Source organism: Gobio gobio (genome assembly GCF_949357685.1).
Source record: "Gobio gobio genome assembly, chromosome: 7".
Taxonomy (NCBI): domain Eukaryota; kingdom Metazoa; phylum Chordata; class Actinopteri; order Cypriniformes; family Gobionidae; genus Gobio; species Gobio gobio.
In genome coordinates, this window is record NC_137103.1 from 3,344,460 (window position 1) to 3,362,490 (window position 18,031).

The following is an 18,031-nucleotide window of genomic DNA, read 5'->3' on the forward strand; positions in this document are numbered from 1 at the left end:
ATATACATTTTGTGCATATATTATGACTAATAATAATTATAATGATGAGATATATATATATATACACACATACATACACATATACATACATATATACATACATACATACATATATACATACATACATACATCGCAAATCGCAATTTTAACCAGAATAATCGCAATTAGATATTTTCATACAACGTCACAATAAATAAACATACATTTCTATGCGCTAGTAATTTTAGCCTTTGACCGGGACTTTTATTTTGGTGTGGTGTTATGACGTCATACGACCGCGCCGCGCTACGATGCGTCTGTTGTGAACCAGCTGAAGAAAGGAAAGGTTTGTGTTTTTAAGCATTTAAAGTTTCAAATAGCTATAGTCCGTTCAGACTGGGAATATTATATGTAATATTTGTAATGCTTTATCTAGCTTTAATGAGCGTTATTTCTGTGGGTAAAGCGCGAGTAACAGAAAAACGTCTAATTTCCTTTATCGTGAATAAATCACGAATTCAGTCTCTGGTAGAAGTTATGATGGAGAAACTCTGAGTGAACTGAACCAAATGCTTGTCAAAATGATGGAGTGAGTGTCTCATGATCCTGCAATACCAGAGGCTGCAGTTTTATAGCACTTACTGTTCAATTCTGCATGTATTATTTATTTTAATTAAAGATTTACTGTTTTAATTGTTTACATTTAACTTATATTTTCTCCTAGCCATAAACATAACCGTTGACAATGCCTCTTGATACATTGAACCTAATTTGATTAAGTTTTGATGGAAAGAATGTCCTTATTTGTGTTTCATTAGCCGTGGCGGCCAACTTAAATTGCAGTAAACATTTTGCACTATGCATGTACGGTTAATAATTTACATATGAAACATTTCAAGCAACATGACTATTTCTGCACAACTGACACTGGAAACCTCGCACATTGCAATTCAAATTAGCTAAAAATAGAGCTCAAAGTGTTCACCCCCCTGTGTGTAAGGAGTCAACACCAGAATAATACACATGGACATGCGCCAGACAATTCGTAGACATTGTTTATGGCTTATAACTTATGTGTGTTTGACTGTGCAATTATGCAGTAAATGTTAAACTAGTGGGAGCATTTTTTTGTTACTCTTTTGTGTTTCGCCTCCCTCCGCCATTTTACGCCAGTGCTCAGAACTGTGCCCGATCCGGACTAAAATAGTCCCTATATAAACACTTATTATAGGTGTATCGTAGTGATTCAGGATGTATTAAAAAAGTCAATGACCACAGCTTTAATGTAGTCTATAAATCATATGAAGTGTCAGTATTGTAGTCTTTTATCAGTGTGTAGTTCTCTGTGTTTTAAGTCCATTAACTCTCTCTCTGACTCCTTCTCCAGAGACTGAACTACTGAAGTAGACCCAGAGATTTACTGGGGATTATTAAATTGTCCAAACACACAGGAAAACTGGTGACACTGTTATAAAGATGGCGTTGATTAAACAGGAGAGTGAAGACATAAAGATTGAAGAAGTGTTCAGCTTGAAACATGAAGATAAAGAGCAACAAACAGGTTAGTTTCATTCTCTTCTTTCTGTGATAACGATTGTGGGAACAGGATCTGGCCCGGTTACATGAAACTTCTTAAGTGGTTTGACCGGTTCATACCGAATGCCGGTGTTTATTTTCTTATAATATGAATTTTGATTATAGCGGTGTATGTCGCTTAAACAACGTTGGGAATGCGATAACCTTAATGTTAAAGGCCCTATATGGTTCAGTCCCATAGATATAATGTGGCTCCATGCTCAAATTATTGAATATTTATTAGGGCTGTGCGATATTGAAGAAAAATGCGATATCCTTGTTAAATAATGCGATATTTGATATGCGATACGATATTGCTTTAGGTGTGTAAAGCACACTTGGCAATAAAGCTCTTTCTGATTCTGAATTGGTTAAAAAACTTTTTTTCCAAATTTGTTTAAACTTTCTTTATATATCAATACATAATTAAAATGTAAGTACTCTGAGAAAAAAAGTAAAAAAATTGAGTGTCTGTAGACCTCTCACGACTGTTTTAAAGACAGCTCATTATTTCCATTCACTCCACCTTCTCCCTTCTGGGCTCTTTCCAAAGCCACGCCCCCAAAACACATGAACACGCCCACCGCGATCAGCTCAGCTAAAGACGCATTATTAACCTGAGACGAGCGGAGAAGAAGTGCATGTAGTGACATCATGTCAGAATCACATGTAATAAAAAATCTAACTTTATCATTATGAATATAAACAAATAAGATGTCTTTTGTACTCACTATCAAGCTAGAATAACGATACTGGTAAAGTTTAAAATACACACACAACACAGTGTCTACGACACACACAGATACAAGATGTAAACATAGGCAGAGAATATAAAAACAAACCAAGGGCCAAAATAAACGTGCAGGTAAAGTTCCCGGTGAACATGGTAGAAGAGTTTAGACAGAGGGTAGTAGCTAAAGCTAACTTAGTTCTAAAGAAAGTTCCTGGATTCGGTGTAACTTACTAGCTTTTACACATGCATTTTGTTATCTAAAGTTACATTTTGCGAAATTCAACACGACAGCGATCAACTTGAGCTAGGCATATTGAGTATTTATCATCTCTACTAATGGCTCGCTAAGTGTATAACATTGTAATTTAAAGCTAAGTAATGTTATGTTAGCTATATTAGGCAGCTACGTGTGCTAGCGAGACATGCTTCATGAAAACATAAACCAAAAAAATGTATAATCAAAATGAAAGATGACCTGTCCAGCAGAAATACAGCCTCTTGAACTCAAACGGGTGCGCCAGGGTTGCCAGGTTTTCACAACAGAATCCGCCCAATTGCTACTCAAACTTGACTTGGCAACACTGGGGCGCATGTGGGCGGATCCTGGAGCAAAAGCGGCGGTAGCCATGGTAACGAGAGAGAGTGACAGGAGCCCAAGCCAATCACTTGATTCAGCCCGGACGAAAATAGAGCTGTGTTTATTGCAGATTAAAAAGTCTAGAGTCACTCGATTTTTATACTCTATTTTTCAGAGTACTTACATTTTAATTATGTATTGACATATAAAGAAAGTTTAAACAAATTTGGACAAAAGTGTTTTAGATCATTCTTACCTACCCTACCTTTAAAGCATAACTGACTGTGTTTACATGAATACTCGTCAAGACAGCCATTTCGACATAACTGTGTGTCTATTTGACAGTTTGAGTGTGTAACAAGTAGGGCTGCACAATATATAAAAAAATTATCGAAATATCGCAAATGTACATATCGCAATATGCATATCGCAAGGGCACTCAATATCTGAATGATTTTAATAGACTACTTCAACAAGTGTACGTTGTAGGTTGATGCATACACTCACCTAAAGGATTATTAGGAACACACACTAATACTGTGTTTGACCCCCTTTCGCCTTCAGAACTGCCTTAATTCTACGTGGCATTGATTCAACAAGCTGCTGAAAGCATTCTTTAGAAATGTTGGCCCATATTGATAGGAGAGCATCTGCAGTTGATGGAGATTTGTGGGATGCACATCCAGGGCACGAAGCTCCCGTTCCACCACATCCCAAAGAAGCTCTATTGGGTTGAGATCTGGTGACTGTGGGGGCCATTTTAGTCCAGTGAACTCATTGTCATGTTCAAGAAACCAATTTGAAATGATTGGAGCTTTGTGACGGTGCATTATCCTGCTGGAAGTAGCCATCAGAGGATGGGGACATGGTGCTCATAAAGGGATGGACATGGGCAGAAACAATGCTCAGGTAGGCCGTGGCATTTAAACCATGCCCAATTGGCACTAAGGGGCCTAAAGTGTGCCAAGAAAACATCCCCCACACCATTACACCACCACCACCAGCCTGCACAGTGGTAACAAGGCATGATGGATCCATGTTCTCATTCTGTTTACGCCAAATTCTGACTCTACCATCTGAATGTCTCAACAGAAATCCAGACTCATCAGACCAGGCAACATTTTTCCAGTCTTCAACTGTCCAATTTTGGTGAGCTTGTGCAAATTGTCGCCTCTTTTTCCTATTTGTAGTGGAGATGAGTGGTACCCGGTGGGGTCTTCTGCTGTTGTAGCCCATCCGCCTCAAGGTTGTGTGTGTTGTGGCTTCACAAATGCTTTGCTGCAGACCTCGGTTGTAACGAGTGGTTATTTCAGTCAAAGTTGCTCTTCTATCAGCTTGAATCAGTCGGCCCATTCTCCTCTGACCTCTAGCATCAACAAGGCATTTTCTCCCACAGGACTGCCACATATTGGATGTTTTTCCCTTTTCACACCATTCTTTGTAAACCCTAGAAATGGTTGTGTGTGAAAATCCCAGTAACTGAGCAGATTGTGAAATACTCAGACCGGCCCGTCTGGCACCAACAACCATGCCACGCTCAAAATTGCTTAAATCTCCTTTCTTTCCCATTCCGACATTCAGTGTGGAGTTCAGGAGATTGTCTTGACCAGGACCACACCCCTAAATGCATTGGAGCAACTGCCATGTGATTGGTTGGTTAGATAATTGCATTAATGAGAAATTGAACAGGTGTTCCTAATAATCCTTTAGGTGAGTGTATATCAGAGAATAGACTGAGCACACGACTGTTACTGATCGTCAAAAAGAGTTATTAAACGCAATAACTTGCAAAAAACAACTCCTTGCAGTCTCACGCTGTCAGACACACATACCGAAACGTGCGCACAAGCCGTTCTTTTTTTAACTCAATTTTGAACTAAATCAGGGTGGCCGAGGGTCCTTAAAATGTCTTAAATAAGGTTTTCCTTAAGGCCTTTAAAATGTCTTAAATTCAGATTCGATTGGTCTTAAATATTTTTGGTCACATTACCGGTAAAATTTGTCCGGTCTGACGGACACAGTGACAGTTATCATTGGACAAACCACAGATTTCTGCCCGCTGTAACATTAGCTACTGCGTGGTCATCAGAGAGAAGTGCGGTGGCAGAATCCAGTCGAGCTACAGCTAACGTTAGCTGACCAGCCTCCTAACTAGTTTAAATGGGTTCATGCTAGTTTACAACAAATGGCAGCATCATATCACGAGAATGATTGATTTTATTACATTCAGCGATAGATAATGGGTAGTGAGTGTAGGCCTGTCGCGATAGTCAATAAATCAATTAATTGCACGATAAAAAAAATTAGCTTGATGGTTTTTATATCCATTTTTGCCGAGCGTTACATTATGATCACGCTCTTATACGTGTAAATGCTTCCAAACGCGACAAGACACAAGAGAATGAGCTGTATGTCAATGTCTAGTCTGTGTGTGTGTGTGTGTGTGTGTGTGTGTGTATGTTAACCAGTCGGTTGAGATGAAGTGACTTACCGCCACCTACTGGTGGTTTAGTGTATTTAAATGTATGTGTTTAAACTTTTCTTATTCGTATAGGCCTATTCAAAATGTTATTTAAAACATTAATCTCATAACATACATTTTTGCAGTTATAATTTTTGTTTCTCCTTTGGGTCAGTTATTAAGGTCTCTTGGATTTGTATGCTGGTAATTTTTGAAAATCAGTAAAATCATAAAAGATACAACAGAATGATTTGATGTACTATTTTACTTTATGCAATATGTGTGTAAAATGGCCATAAATAAATTTAAAAAGAAGTGTACTAATGGGAGTAGTAATTGGCAACATTTTAATTAGAATATCTAATATTTCATTGAAATATTGATGTATAATTTATTTTCCTGTTCACTCGTGTCTTCCAAACTGCCTGATTTACATGCTTTAAGTGCTTTTATGCTGCTCTGATGTCCACAGTGGACGTATGAAATCCAGGTCCTGTTTATCGTATCATATTATAATGAGTTTCAGGCCTACAGGTTTTCTTTTTTTCTCACTTGATACTTTTAAAGCAAAGTATTTGTAATGACCCATAATATAAAACAAATGGAAATGATTTTACAAGTCAACAGGGAGGTTACATTTGCCAGAATATGTCCCCCAACATTGCAAGGAACCAACAGGAAAAGTGTCTGTAGCAGCATACTTGTAGTAAATTAATACAGACTTCAGCATATTCTGAATCATTAACATAAAGTAATAACCAACACCCTCCTGTTATGTGCAATGAGCAATATAATCCTTAAGACAAAAAATAAATTAAATAAAAATTTTGCTGTACCAAAATCACTAGCATTTTGCCTGCTAAAAATCGCATTCCTGGGTCTGTATATCACATAATGTGGGTCGCTTCAACCCGCGGACTTGGCAACAGGTCAGTTGAGTTCTGTTGACGTTTGACAACTATCGTTATGTGTCGCTCCGTTGCTCTGATTGGTTGTAGGTCTATCCAATTGAGGTCTTTCCTGCTTCGGTTGAAACACACCCCATAATCACAGCCCAACGGAGCAGATCAGACTCATATTCTGACTAGAATTGAGTATGACGACGTCAGGCTACAAAATCACAGCTTTTATACAAAAATATAGAATTCTAAGACTTATGACTTAAAACTAAATCCTGAGCACAGACACATTTTTTTTTCTGTAAACCACAATCAAATACAGCTTTTATGAAATGAACATCTGAACACTGAATTAACATCTGCAGAGAATACGGACGCAAATCCTTGACCATCAGATTTGCGATAGAGTTTGTGGTCCTCTGGTTGGCAGCAACTACTGGTACAACTGAGCGTTGGAAACGTGTAATATGTTTTTGTCTTGTTTTGAAAATATTTTAATTTAGTTTGACACAACTTGCATATAGTGTGGCTCTTGACCAGGTCATTTTCCCCTTCAACTTCATAGAAGCCGGAGTGCTTCCATGCGCTAGCTGTTAATGCAGTCGGTGGGTTTTCTCACTCAGCCATCATGCATCTGTTATGTGCACGCCACAGACGGTTCGGGTACTGCACTTCCCGCGCTTCAGAGTTATGCCTTTTGCGTTCTGTTAGCATTGTTATCTACATTTAGAAAAGCTGGGGGTTTTTGTTGACATTTGTGAATCGATTCAGAATCATCCATGAATCTAATTTTCCCCAACCCCTAACAATACCCCATAATGACAACGTGAAAGAAGTTTGAAATCTTTGCAAATGTATTAAAAATAAAAAACGAAAATCCCATATCCATAAGTATTCACAGCCTTTGCGCAATACTTTGTTGAAGCACCTTTGGTACCAAACACAGCCTCAAGTCTTTTGAGTTTGAAGCTAAAGCTTGGCACACCTATATTTGGGCAGTTTCTCCCATTCTTCTTTGCAGGACCTCTCAAGCTCCATCAGGTTGGATGTGTAGCGTCGGCCATGTTCAGATCTCCAGAGATGTTCAGGTCTGGGCTCTGGCTGGGCCACTCAAGGACATTCACAGAGTCGTCCACTCCTTTGCAGGGTTTTTCCTGGGTCAAAAATGGTCTTCGGTGGTGGCTGACAGACATGGTCATCCACACATACACAGTAAAAAGTACCCTACCCACGTGATCTGCGATCGCAATACTGACAATAAATTTAAAATAAATTCAAAGAAACAGTTTGTAATTTTTGCTTATCTTATTTCGATACCTTGATTTTTGTTTCTTTTGTTCCTCATTTTTACACTATTTACAAATAATTGTTTTGGTATAACCATATCAATATTAAAAAATAGTATTAAAAAAATAACAAATAGCCTAATTTTCTGCCATATACAATTTCTTAAAATTATCAGCTAGCTAATAACTTTGTTCTGGTTTCACCTCACTCCAGTCTAAACTAAATGATTTTAGGCTATCTATTTACTACACATTGTAAACAGAAATAAGCTGAAAGACTGTGGATAATTCAAACTAATTCTTACTATCCACTCTTGCTAAATTGGGTAAGCACACTTGTGTTCTCATTTCAGATGTTCTGAGTAAATTTTTAAACTGATTCGTGAGTTCAGTGTTGGACAGTTCAGTTGTTCTAACCAGTCGTTAAAATGATTCGGTTCAAAGGAGTCAGGTCGCGAATCGGACACCAGCAGACGCTTTGTGTGTGAATCCCGTCTGTTAGAACATCGCAAAAGATTTGTCAACACACAGAAAACACTTCATAACCGGATAGGATTTGTTTCCCGTTTATTGAAAGTATGGTTTATGTCAGCTGGTCGGTGAAGAGTTAGCGTTTTTTGAGCGCAATTCACATCCAGCGGTAGTTCAAGGAAAAAAATGTCCGAATCCACCACGTGCAACATGGATTCGGTCTTCCGACCTTTTGATTAACGTGATATGTGATATATTGGAATGCTAAAACGGTGCTTATTTTGAAGACCGAGAGCGTGCGCGTGGGATAGGGCTCTCCGCTCGTTCTCTCTGTCATCAGTTAACATGCGCCGATCACAAGTGCAGTAGATCTACATCACTCATAAATCACAATAACTGATCAAATAAGGCTTTGGCGGGGCAAAAATTTGTTTTGGCGGCCGCCAAAAAATTTTCAATGTAGGAAAAACCCTGCTTTGTTATCTTGGCTGTGCTTCGGGTCGTTGTTCTGTTGGAAGATGAACCTTCACCCCAGTCTGAGGTCCAGAGTGTTCTGGAGCAGGTCTTCATCAAGGATGTCTATGTACATTCATCTTTCCCTCGATCCTGACTAGCCTCCCAGTTCCTGCCGCTGAAACACATCCCCACTAGGGATGGGCGATATGGACTTAAAAATGTATCTCGATATTTTCTAGTATTTATTGCGATAACGATATCAATGGCGATAAATGTATCATTCCCCATGTTTTTGGATACAAGTGAGAGCTGCATGCATTTTGCACAAATGCATGCAAACAATGATCTTAAGTAAAACGTACCGGTCATCAAATAGGCTCCTATAATACATAATATATATACATTTATTTTTTTATGTAAAATTCCACATCAGCCTTTTCAGAAATGGAAAAGCTGTATTCATACACTCATGGTGCAAACAGTGGTAAAAATAGCAGAAACAGCAAAAGTAATTATCCCAACCATGTCTTCAGATTACAAAAAATTTACAAATAATGATTTAATGATAGAACTTCAGTAATTTGAGTTAATAATACTATGAATTCTTCAACTAATAAAAATAAACTGCACTAAGGATTAATGAGCTTCTGGGTTCATGAATATTAATCACGTTGTCAGCGCTCATTCAAACTGATTTGCTGAAATCATAACACAGTAATAGGTGCGCGCCAGCCAATGAGGTTCCCGTTTGTGCTTTCGTTTCTTCCTGTTCATGAAAGGCTGAATAATTCCAAATAAACGCCATTATTTTACAGGAAAATACAACAAAGGATATTGTTTACATGTAGCACGTCAATTCTGTGTTGTGTAAGACTCTCTCGCTCTCTCTTTGAGTGTGTGTGAAACACTGAGCGCTCTCAGTCGCGCGCCTCACACTAGTGTTTAATGTGCGTCAAATACACTGCGCATTCATTGAGATGAACTGAAATAGTTTGCTTTACCGATCGATTGAGAACAAGCGAATCTCTTAAGCGCTCAGTCCAAGTGCTCAGCGAGTGAAAATACATCTGTATGTACAGGTTCAGATTGCCCTCAGGTAGCCCCTCGTTTAGCTGTTAACTCTTCCGCAGCTTCCGCCATAGTTGTTTTCGCTCTGCACGTGAGATGCGGATTCAGTGCCGCCGCGCTTAGGGCACCGAGTGCCACGGGGGCACCACAAGAAATTCTCTCGCCAACCCCCGTTCAGCTATACAAAGTGACAAACGCAGCCACCAGGGCCATCATAAAGTAATAACGTCCAGTGCCGGCACTGTGCGGATGGGTCACGCCATCAACTAGGCTTTATCGTTATTATCGCGGGAAGACAAATTCTTATCGTGGGGAGAATTTTTACCAGTATATCACAAACGATAAGATATCGCCCTTCCCTAATCCCCACATCATGATGCTGCCACCACCTGCTTCACTGTAGGGATGGGATTGGCCAGGTGATGAGCGGGGCCTGGTGTCCTCCAGACATGAAGTTCAGTCTTTGTTTCATCAGACCAGAGAATTTAGTTTCACATGGTCTGAGAGTCCTTCAGGTGGCTTTTGGCAAACTCCAGGTGGGCTGTCTTGTGCGTTTTACTGAGGAGAGGCTTCCGTCTGGCCACTCTCCCACACAGGCCTGATTGGTGGAGAGCTGCAGAGATGGCTGTTCTTCTGAAAGGTTCTCCTCTCTCCACAGAGAAACGCTGGAGCTCAGTCAGGAAGGTGATCAAGAACTCGATGGTCACTCTGACTTGGGCCCTTCTCCCCTGATCGATCAGTTTGGCCAGGCGGGAGTTCTAGGAAGAGTCCTGGGGTCTCATTTATAAAACTTTGCGTATAAACCTTACTAAAAGTGTACGTACGCACAAAAGATAGATTTTGCGTACGCACAAAAAAATTCTGATTTATAAAACCATGTGTATGTCAGAACCTGCGCAAAAATCCCTTGAAAAGTGAAAATTAAATGTCATTAATTTTTATAATCGTTCTTCTCACATTTATTTTCTACAATCTAACTTCAGTTCACAACCTCACCATCTGTGTCGCCAATTCCCTTTGTCTCCAGAATGTGCGTACGCACGGCTCAAAGTTTGCTTAAAGGTGCGCACATTCTCCCGTCAAGTTTGTTTTTTTATAGATCACAACCTTTGCGTGGGAACTGGCGTACGTACTTTTCCAGCCCCGTTTTGTGCGTACGCACGCTTTATAAATGAGACCCCAGGTGTTTCCAAACTTCTGATCGGACACAGATTTGAGGTTGGGCCTGTCTGAATTGGTGTTCTGTAGGTTCTAACCTTGACCCTTCACCTTTTAGTTTGTTTCTCCTTTGGGTCAGTTATAGGGCTGTATGATTAACCGAAAAGTAATCGAAACCGAAAATCAGAACCTCTAACCGACGTAATTTTCCCATGTCGGTTATTTCGTTTTTTCGCCTTTAAAAACACACTGCCGCGCCGCCTGCACAGTCACGTGACTCCACCCTGTCCATTCAGCGGCATAGAAGCAACATGGAGGCGAGTTCAACGGAGCCAACTGAGCAGCTTGTACCAAAGAAAAACGCAATGTCCGTCGTTTGGACACATTTTGGCTTCAGTAAAGACGACACCGAACAAAATGAAGTTAAATGTAAACACTGCAGAAAGACAGTTTCGACAACTAAAGGTAATACAAGCAATTTGTTTCAACACCTGGAGCACAATCACGTTACTGAGTATAAACAGGCCATGACTCAAAAAAAGAGAGAGACTGACAAACACCCAGCAACAAATCAGACGTCGATAACATATCGCGACCATATTTTTCCCAAACTGCGCTGCCCAACATGTACACAACATGTCGTAAAAAGGTAGCTACTGAACTGAAGTGTGTTCAGCACTTTGCAGCCACATCTGATGTAAGACGATGGACCCATACATGAGCCTTACTTTGCACTACATTGACGATGAATGGAAGCTCCGCAACAGACGGCATATTTTCCAGTCGATCACACGTCAGAGACCGCACAGGGCCTAAGAGATATGCTTTCTGCATGGGAATTTGCGGAAGAAAATCTCGTGGCCGTTACGACAGACAACGGTGCTAATGTTGTCAAAGCTGCACACTTTAATGGATGGACACGCCAGCAGTGTTTTGGACACCGGCTGCACCTTGCAATCGGTAAGTGCACGTAACTGGCTGCTATATTCTTTCAGTGTTTTTTTGTATGTGTCAAAAAATGAGAATATGTATATATGTGTGTGTGTGTTTCTCCATTTCTGTGCTGATGTTCCTTTTAAGCGCTTAGTTACAATGTTTAGGTGTTATGTAAATAATATTTTACTTCAGCACACTAAATAAATACTGTTACAATAAAAAAACTGTTCATATAGCACCTCTTTTAATGTTAAATAGTGCTTGCCTTGATATTACAATGTAAACTTCACATTATAATGTAACAAAATGCAACATTGAGTCAGAGTAGAAATAAAAAATGCTCTAGAATAGTTGTTAATCTGATATTAAGCAGTTTAAGAGGCATTTCTATTATTCATTTTGCTACAGTTTGTAAAAGCTTCAGGTGTAAGTCAAACCGGTGTCAATAATGTAATACATTTTTGTGTGTTTATTTCAGAAAATGGAATGAGAGATCAACGTGTGACACGAGCAATGAGGGTGTGCAAAAACATAGCATGTGCCACCAGATGGGGATCGATGCAAATGATGGCTGCAAGGGTCCTTGAGCAAAGAAAGCCATTACACAGGTCCTCGCTGATGATAAAAAATCAAGGCACCTTGTTCCATCTTGGGCTGACCTGGATGTCTTCGAGGCTGTCAACAAAGCTCTTTCCCCTTTGATGGATTTCACAGATGCCCTGTCAGGGGAAGTGTATGTGACCATTTCATTCGTGAAGCCAATCCTACACATCCTCAATTCATGAGTGCTGGCTGAGGAGGAAGATGAGACAGAGCTGACCAAAACGCTCAAAACCAGCATCCTTGAGTACCTTAAGGGGAAGTACTCAGACCCCACAACAGAAGAGCTACTGGACACAGACAGTTTTGTTGATCCAAGATTTAAAACCTCATACATTTCTGCGAAGCATGTTCCCACCATTCAGGAGAAAATTAAAATCAAATCAAATCAAATCACTTTATTGTCACACAGCCATGTACACAAGTGCAACAGCAGGTGAAATTCTTGGTGCAGTTCCGAGCAACATAGCAGTCATGACATGTACAACATTTAGAGCAGCATCAGATTACACTGATGCGCCCACAATTACTCACAGCACAGTAAACACTACAATAAACAATAAATAATTTACACAATGTGAGTGTAGTTCTCACAGCTTTAACCAATATACACATACTTACAATATACATATACTTTAAACAATATACACTAAACATACATTAAACAGTATACATTAAGCTATAATAATAATAATATACAATGTACAGTATCCATTATTATTCACAGTAGAGATCCAATGTACAATAGGTGCTATATGATAAATGATAAATAATAAATGATAAATAAATGTGTATATAATGTGTGTGTATCTACAGTGGGTTGTGCTGAGTGATATTCTGTCCAGTGTGTGTTATGATCCCGATGGGTCAAGAGTTCAGGAGTCTGATTGTTTGTGGGAAGAAGCTGTTCTGGAGTCGGCTGGTGCGTGATCTGATGCTGCGGTACCGCCTGCCTGATGGCAGCAGTGAGAGCAGCCCATGGCTCGGGTGGCTAGATGGAGTCAGTAGCTACAGTCCACAGGGAAAGTCCTGCAGAGAGTGCAGAGTCCTCAACTTCATCTGAAGCAAAGAACCCAAAGAGGTCACTGGGAAGTTTTTTCAAAGGAAGTGTGGCAACTCCTTCAACTGCACCCACTTTGTCGCTTCAGGAAACAATAGAAGCAGAGCTGAGTAGTTACTTGGTGTCCCCCTTGCTGGATAGTGAGGAAAATCCACTGTAATGGTGGAGAAAGCATCATGTATACTTTCCCACTCTAAGTAAGGTGGCAATAAAGGATCTCTGTATACCAGCTCCCCATCAGAGCGGGTTTTCAGCTCAGGAGGAAACATTGTTACATGTCTCAGATCCTGCCTGAAACCTGAAAATGTAAAGATGCTAGCAGGGTTTTTCCTGGGTCAAAAATGGTCTTCGGTGGTGGCTGACAGACATGGTCATCCATACACACACACACACACACACACACACACACGCACGCACGCACAGTAAAAAAGTACCCTACCCACGTTATCTGCAAGCGCAATACTGACAATACATTTTAAATAAATTCAAAGAAAGTTTGTAACTTTTGCTTATCTTATTTTGATCCCACATGAAAAAATACTATTGTATATTATAGTAAATATACTACAGTAAATTAACAAAGTGTAGTAAATACTACAATATACTACAATTTACTGTAGTACTTACTATAGTATGGTTCAAAAACACTATAGTATTTACTAGAGTAATTTTACTATAATATACTATAGTATGGGATACCTTGATGTTTGTTTTTGTTCCTCATTTTTACACTATTTACTGATAATTGTTTTGGTATATAATCATATCAATATTAAAAAGTAGTATTAAAAAATGAACAAATAGCCTTATTTTCTGCCATATACAATTTCATAAAATGATCAGCTAACTAACAACATCTTTGTTCTGGGTTCACCTCACTCCAGTCTAAACTAAGTGATTTTAGGCTATTTATTTTACTACACATTGTGAACATAAATAAGCTGAAAGACTGTGGATAATTCAAACTAACTCTTACACCCACTCTTGCTAAATTGGGTAAGCACACTTGTGTTCTCACTTCAGATGTGTTCAGAGTAAATGATTCAACTGATTCGTGAGTTCAGTGTTGGACAGATCAGTTATAACCAGTCGTTAAAATGATTCGGTTCAAAGGAGTCATTAGGTGGCGAATCGGACATTAGCAGACGCGTTGTGTGTGAATCCCGTCTGTTAGAACATCGCGAAAGATTTGTCAACACACAGAAAACACTTCATAACCGGATAGGATTTCTTTCCCGTTTATTGAAAGTATGCTTTATGTCAGCTGGTCAGAGAAGAGTCAATGTTTTTTGAGCTCATTTCACACCCAGCGGTAATTAAAGGAAAACATCGTCTGATAGCGCCATGTGCAACATGGATTCGGTCTTCCGACCTTTAGATTTTGATTAACGTAATATGTGAAATATTAGAAAGCTAAGAATGCTTATTTTGAAGACAGAGAGAGAGAGCGGGAGGAGCTCTGATCGTTCTCTCTGACACTCAGTTAACCCAAGCGCAGCATCTATTCTACATCATTCATAAATCACAATAACTCATCAAATAAGGCTTTGGCGGGACAAACATTTGTTTTGGCGGCCGCCAAAAAATTTTCAATGTAGGAAAAACCCTGTGCTAGTGTTTCTTAGTAAGAACCTAGAGTAAATACTTGTGCATATAGAGTGACAGGACTAGATCACTGAGAGGATGATCATATGCAACACAGTCTGCTGATCTATCAGAGCTGCCCTGTCCAAGCCTTGCTCTTGCTCTTAATCAGCAGCGTTCGATTTACATTTTTGCACATGGCATTATTTAAAATATTTGTTTACAGGAAATGCAAGTTATTGTTTTGTACATTTCTCATTGCATTATTTAAAGTAATATTTATTTACAAGAGATTGTAACTTTTTGCATGACAATATTTAACATTTATTTTGTTTGCAAGAGATGCTGGTTATTTTCTACATTTGAGATGACAATATTTAAAATAATTTATTTTGTTTGCAAAAATGCAAGTTATTTATTTTATACTTTTTTAGGAAACAAGACGTTTTCATTTCAAGCAATGTGTACTTTGATTTCAATTGTTCAATAAATAACCATAAATACAAATAATTTGTGTTTTCTTGAATTATTTTAAAAGACATGCACTTCATTAAAAAAAAATCCCACCTTTAATAGTTAAGCATATTTACAGTACAAACCTTGTCGGTGAACTATGAGGGCCAAAAAAAAGCACAAAAAAAAATATGTTCATTAATCGTAATCGAAGTAAAATGTTCAATTAATCGAGGTTTTTATTTTTGGAGAAATCGTTACAGCCCTAGTCAGTTATTAAGGTCTCTTGGATTTGTATGCTGGTAATATGCAAATGTACATTCATTCTAAATCAGGTCAATCTGTGGATGTTTCTCAGTAACTTTTTATCACAGATAAAGACTTGGATGGCTAACAATGTTCTGTATTTGATATTTTTAAATCCTGTCTTCAGTGCTTTGAGAAAGCTACTTTTAAAGGCACTTATTGTTATTTATTAGCTGGGGGTTGTTTGACCATCTGAGCTTTTCCATCCATATTTCAACAATGGCCCAGGAAAATCAGACCCTTCCTGTTAGAGTATGTGGCACAACATCCTATCCAAGCTCTTGTCATCTCAGTACTGGACTTCTGCAATGCTCTTCTGGTAGGCCTTCCAGCCAGCGCAACTGAACCTCTGCAGATGATCAAATTTAAGACTTCCAGAACTGCCACTGGAACCTCCTTACTTCAATTCACTCATACAACGTTATGCTCCCTCGTGGCGACTAAGGTCACAGAATCAGTGATGCTTTGTTGTTGGCAAAATGCACTCTCCAAAAATGTCACCATCTCTGTTCCCTTCTAGTTTTTATAAAACCATGCGTATACCAGAACCTGCACAAATTTACCATTATAAAACCCAGAGTACATGCATCTCCTCCCCGATATAACCATATATTGAGCTCACAACACTTAGTTTTACTGTGCATAACTGCATATAATTTTTATGCCTGAAAAATTGTGTATACCCATTTTGTGTGCATGCAAATGCATCTCCCTTATTTACTTCTGATCCGATCAACCAAAATGCTTAATAACAGGTGTAATAGGGCCTTTGTTGGTTTTGATGTTTTTCTCTGTGTCATTAAACTAGGGCTAACTTGTATTTGTTTTGTTTCTTTAGACCTGATGCAACTGAAAGAGGAGAGTCAAGAACTGGAGGACGATGAAGAGAAAGATCATGATTTCATAACTGGAGAAAAATCTTTTAGTTGCTCAATGACAAAAAAGGTTTCCTCTCACTGCCAACAGTGTGGAAAAAGTTTCTCTCGAAAAACAAGCCTTAATGCCCACATGAGAATTCACACTGGAGAGAAGCCGTTCACCTGCCCCCAGTGTGGGAACAGTTACTGTCATAAATCAAACCTTAAAATCCACATGAGAGTTCACACGGGAGAAAACCCATTCACCTGCCATCAGTGCGGAAAGAGCTTCAATCAAAAGCGAAACCTTAAAGTTCACGTGAGAGTTCACACGGGAGAGAAGCCGTTCACCTGCCATCAGTGCGGAAAGAGTTTCACTCAAAAATCAGGCCTTAATGCTCACATGAGAGTTCACACTGGAGAAACCCCATTCACCTGCAATCTGTGTGGGAACAGCTACTGTCATAAATCAAGCCTCAATGCCCACATGAAAGTTCACAAATGGAGAGAAGCCTTTCACCTGCCAACAGTGTGGCAAGATTTTCAGTCGAAAATCCAACCTTAGCATCCACATGAGTTCACACAGGAGAAAACTTTACCCTGCAATCTGTGTGGAAGGAGCTTCTCAACTAAAGGAAATCTACAGACTCGCATGAGAGTTCACACCAGAGAAAAGCTGTTCACATGTGATCAGTGTGGGAAGATGTCTTACATGTCATGAGTGTGGAAGGAGCTTCACAGACAGTAAACGCCTGAAGAATCATGTAAAAACTCACACTGGAGCGAAGCCTCACATGTGCCTTCACTGTGGAATGACCTGCAGAAACAAAGGAAAACTTGAGGATCACATGAGAGATCACACTGGAGAGAAGACGTTCACCTGCCCTCAGTGTGACGTGAGTTTCACACATCAGAGAGACTTGAAACAGCATTTACTCACTCACTCTGGAAAAAAACTTTCTAATCAGGAGATTAATATCAAATCATTGGCCCATTCACTCTGGGAGAAGGTGATTTAATTTTAATTTTAAAATGTTTTGCCATCACACTTGCAGATGCACCTTAAAGGTAGTGCAGGTGTCAGTCGCTGTTTTTGTGTGGAAAGATTTTAATGGCTCGGCCACCAGCAAATCTTTGTGAAATAAAATATATCAGAATCAAAATGTTAGATGAACTTCTGTCTTGCTGTGAAAAGCCACATTGTAAAACGAACAATTACGAATAAAAGGACTGAAGGCACTGAATTGTTCCTCATTGGAGCGAGTGATCATGTTGGAGTGATGTGAGTTTTATTACATGTCAATGAGTTAGTATTGTATGTTTGTTCTTAACCCTGGAGGAGGGGGAATATCTACTACAACTTGTTTTTCTGTGGGGAAGGAGTCACAGTAAGATTACAGATCACATGATTTCCAGCAGCGAAAACAAGAGTTTACACTGCAAAAAATGCTTTTCTTACTTAGTATTTTGTCTTGTTTTCAGTCCAAATATCTAAAAAATCTTACATTAAGAAACATTTACTAGACAAGCAGAAGTTGTCTTATTTAAAATATAAGACAATAACGGTGATAA

General features: G+C 39.2%; 1 protein-coding gene across 3 annotated transcripts; it reads left to right on the plus strand.

The window, feature by feature from the left end:
* The first annotated feature begins 245 nt into the window (after window positions 1-245).
* Window positions 246-17,729, plus strand: LOC307129433 (uncharacterized protein). 3 transcript variants are annotated; one of them, XM_079821836.1, is made up of 4 exons: window positions 259-325; window positions 1,367-1,540; window positions 3,957-4,013; window positions 16,441-17,729. In XM_079821836.1, the coding sequence occupies exons 2-4, from the start codon at window positions 1,456-1,458 to the stop codon at window positions 17,022-17,024; spliced, it is 726 nt and encodes a 241-aa protein (XP_079677962.1). In that variant the 5' UTR covers window positions 259-325; window positions 1,367-1,455; the 3' UTR covers window positions 17,025-17,729. The 3 variants fall into 3 exon arrangements, 2 of the variants coding, with proteins under 2 accessions (XP_079677963.1, XP_079677962.1); XR_013816897.1 differs by lacking the exon at window positions 16,441-17,729 and having other exon boundaries at window positions 246-325; window positions 3,429-4,013; XM_079821837.1 differs by lacking the exon at window positions 3,957-4,013 and having other exon boundaries at window positions 251-325; window positions 16,441-17,728.
* The last annotated feature ends 302 nt before the right edge of the window (window positions 17,730-18,031 follow it).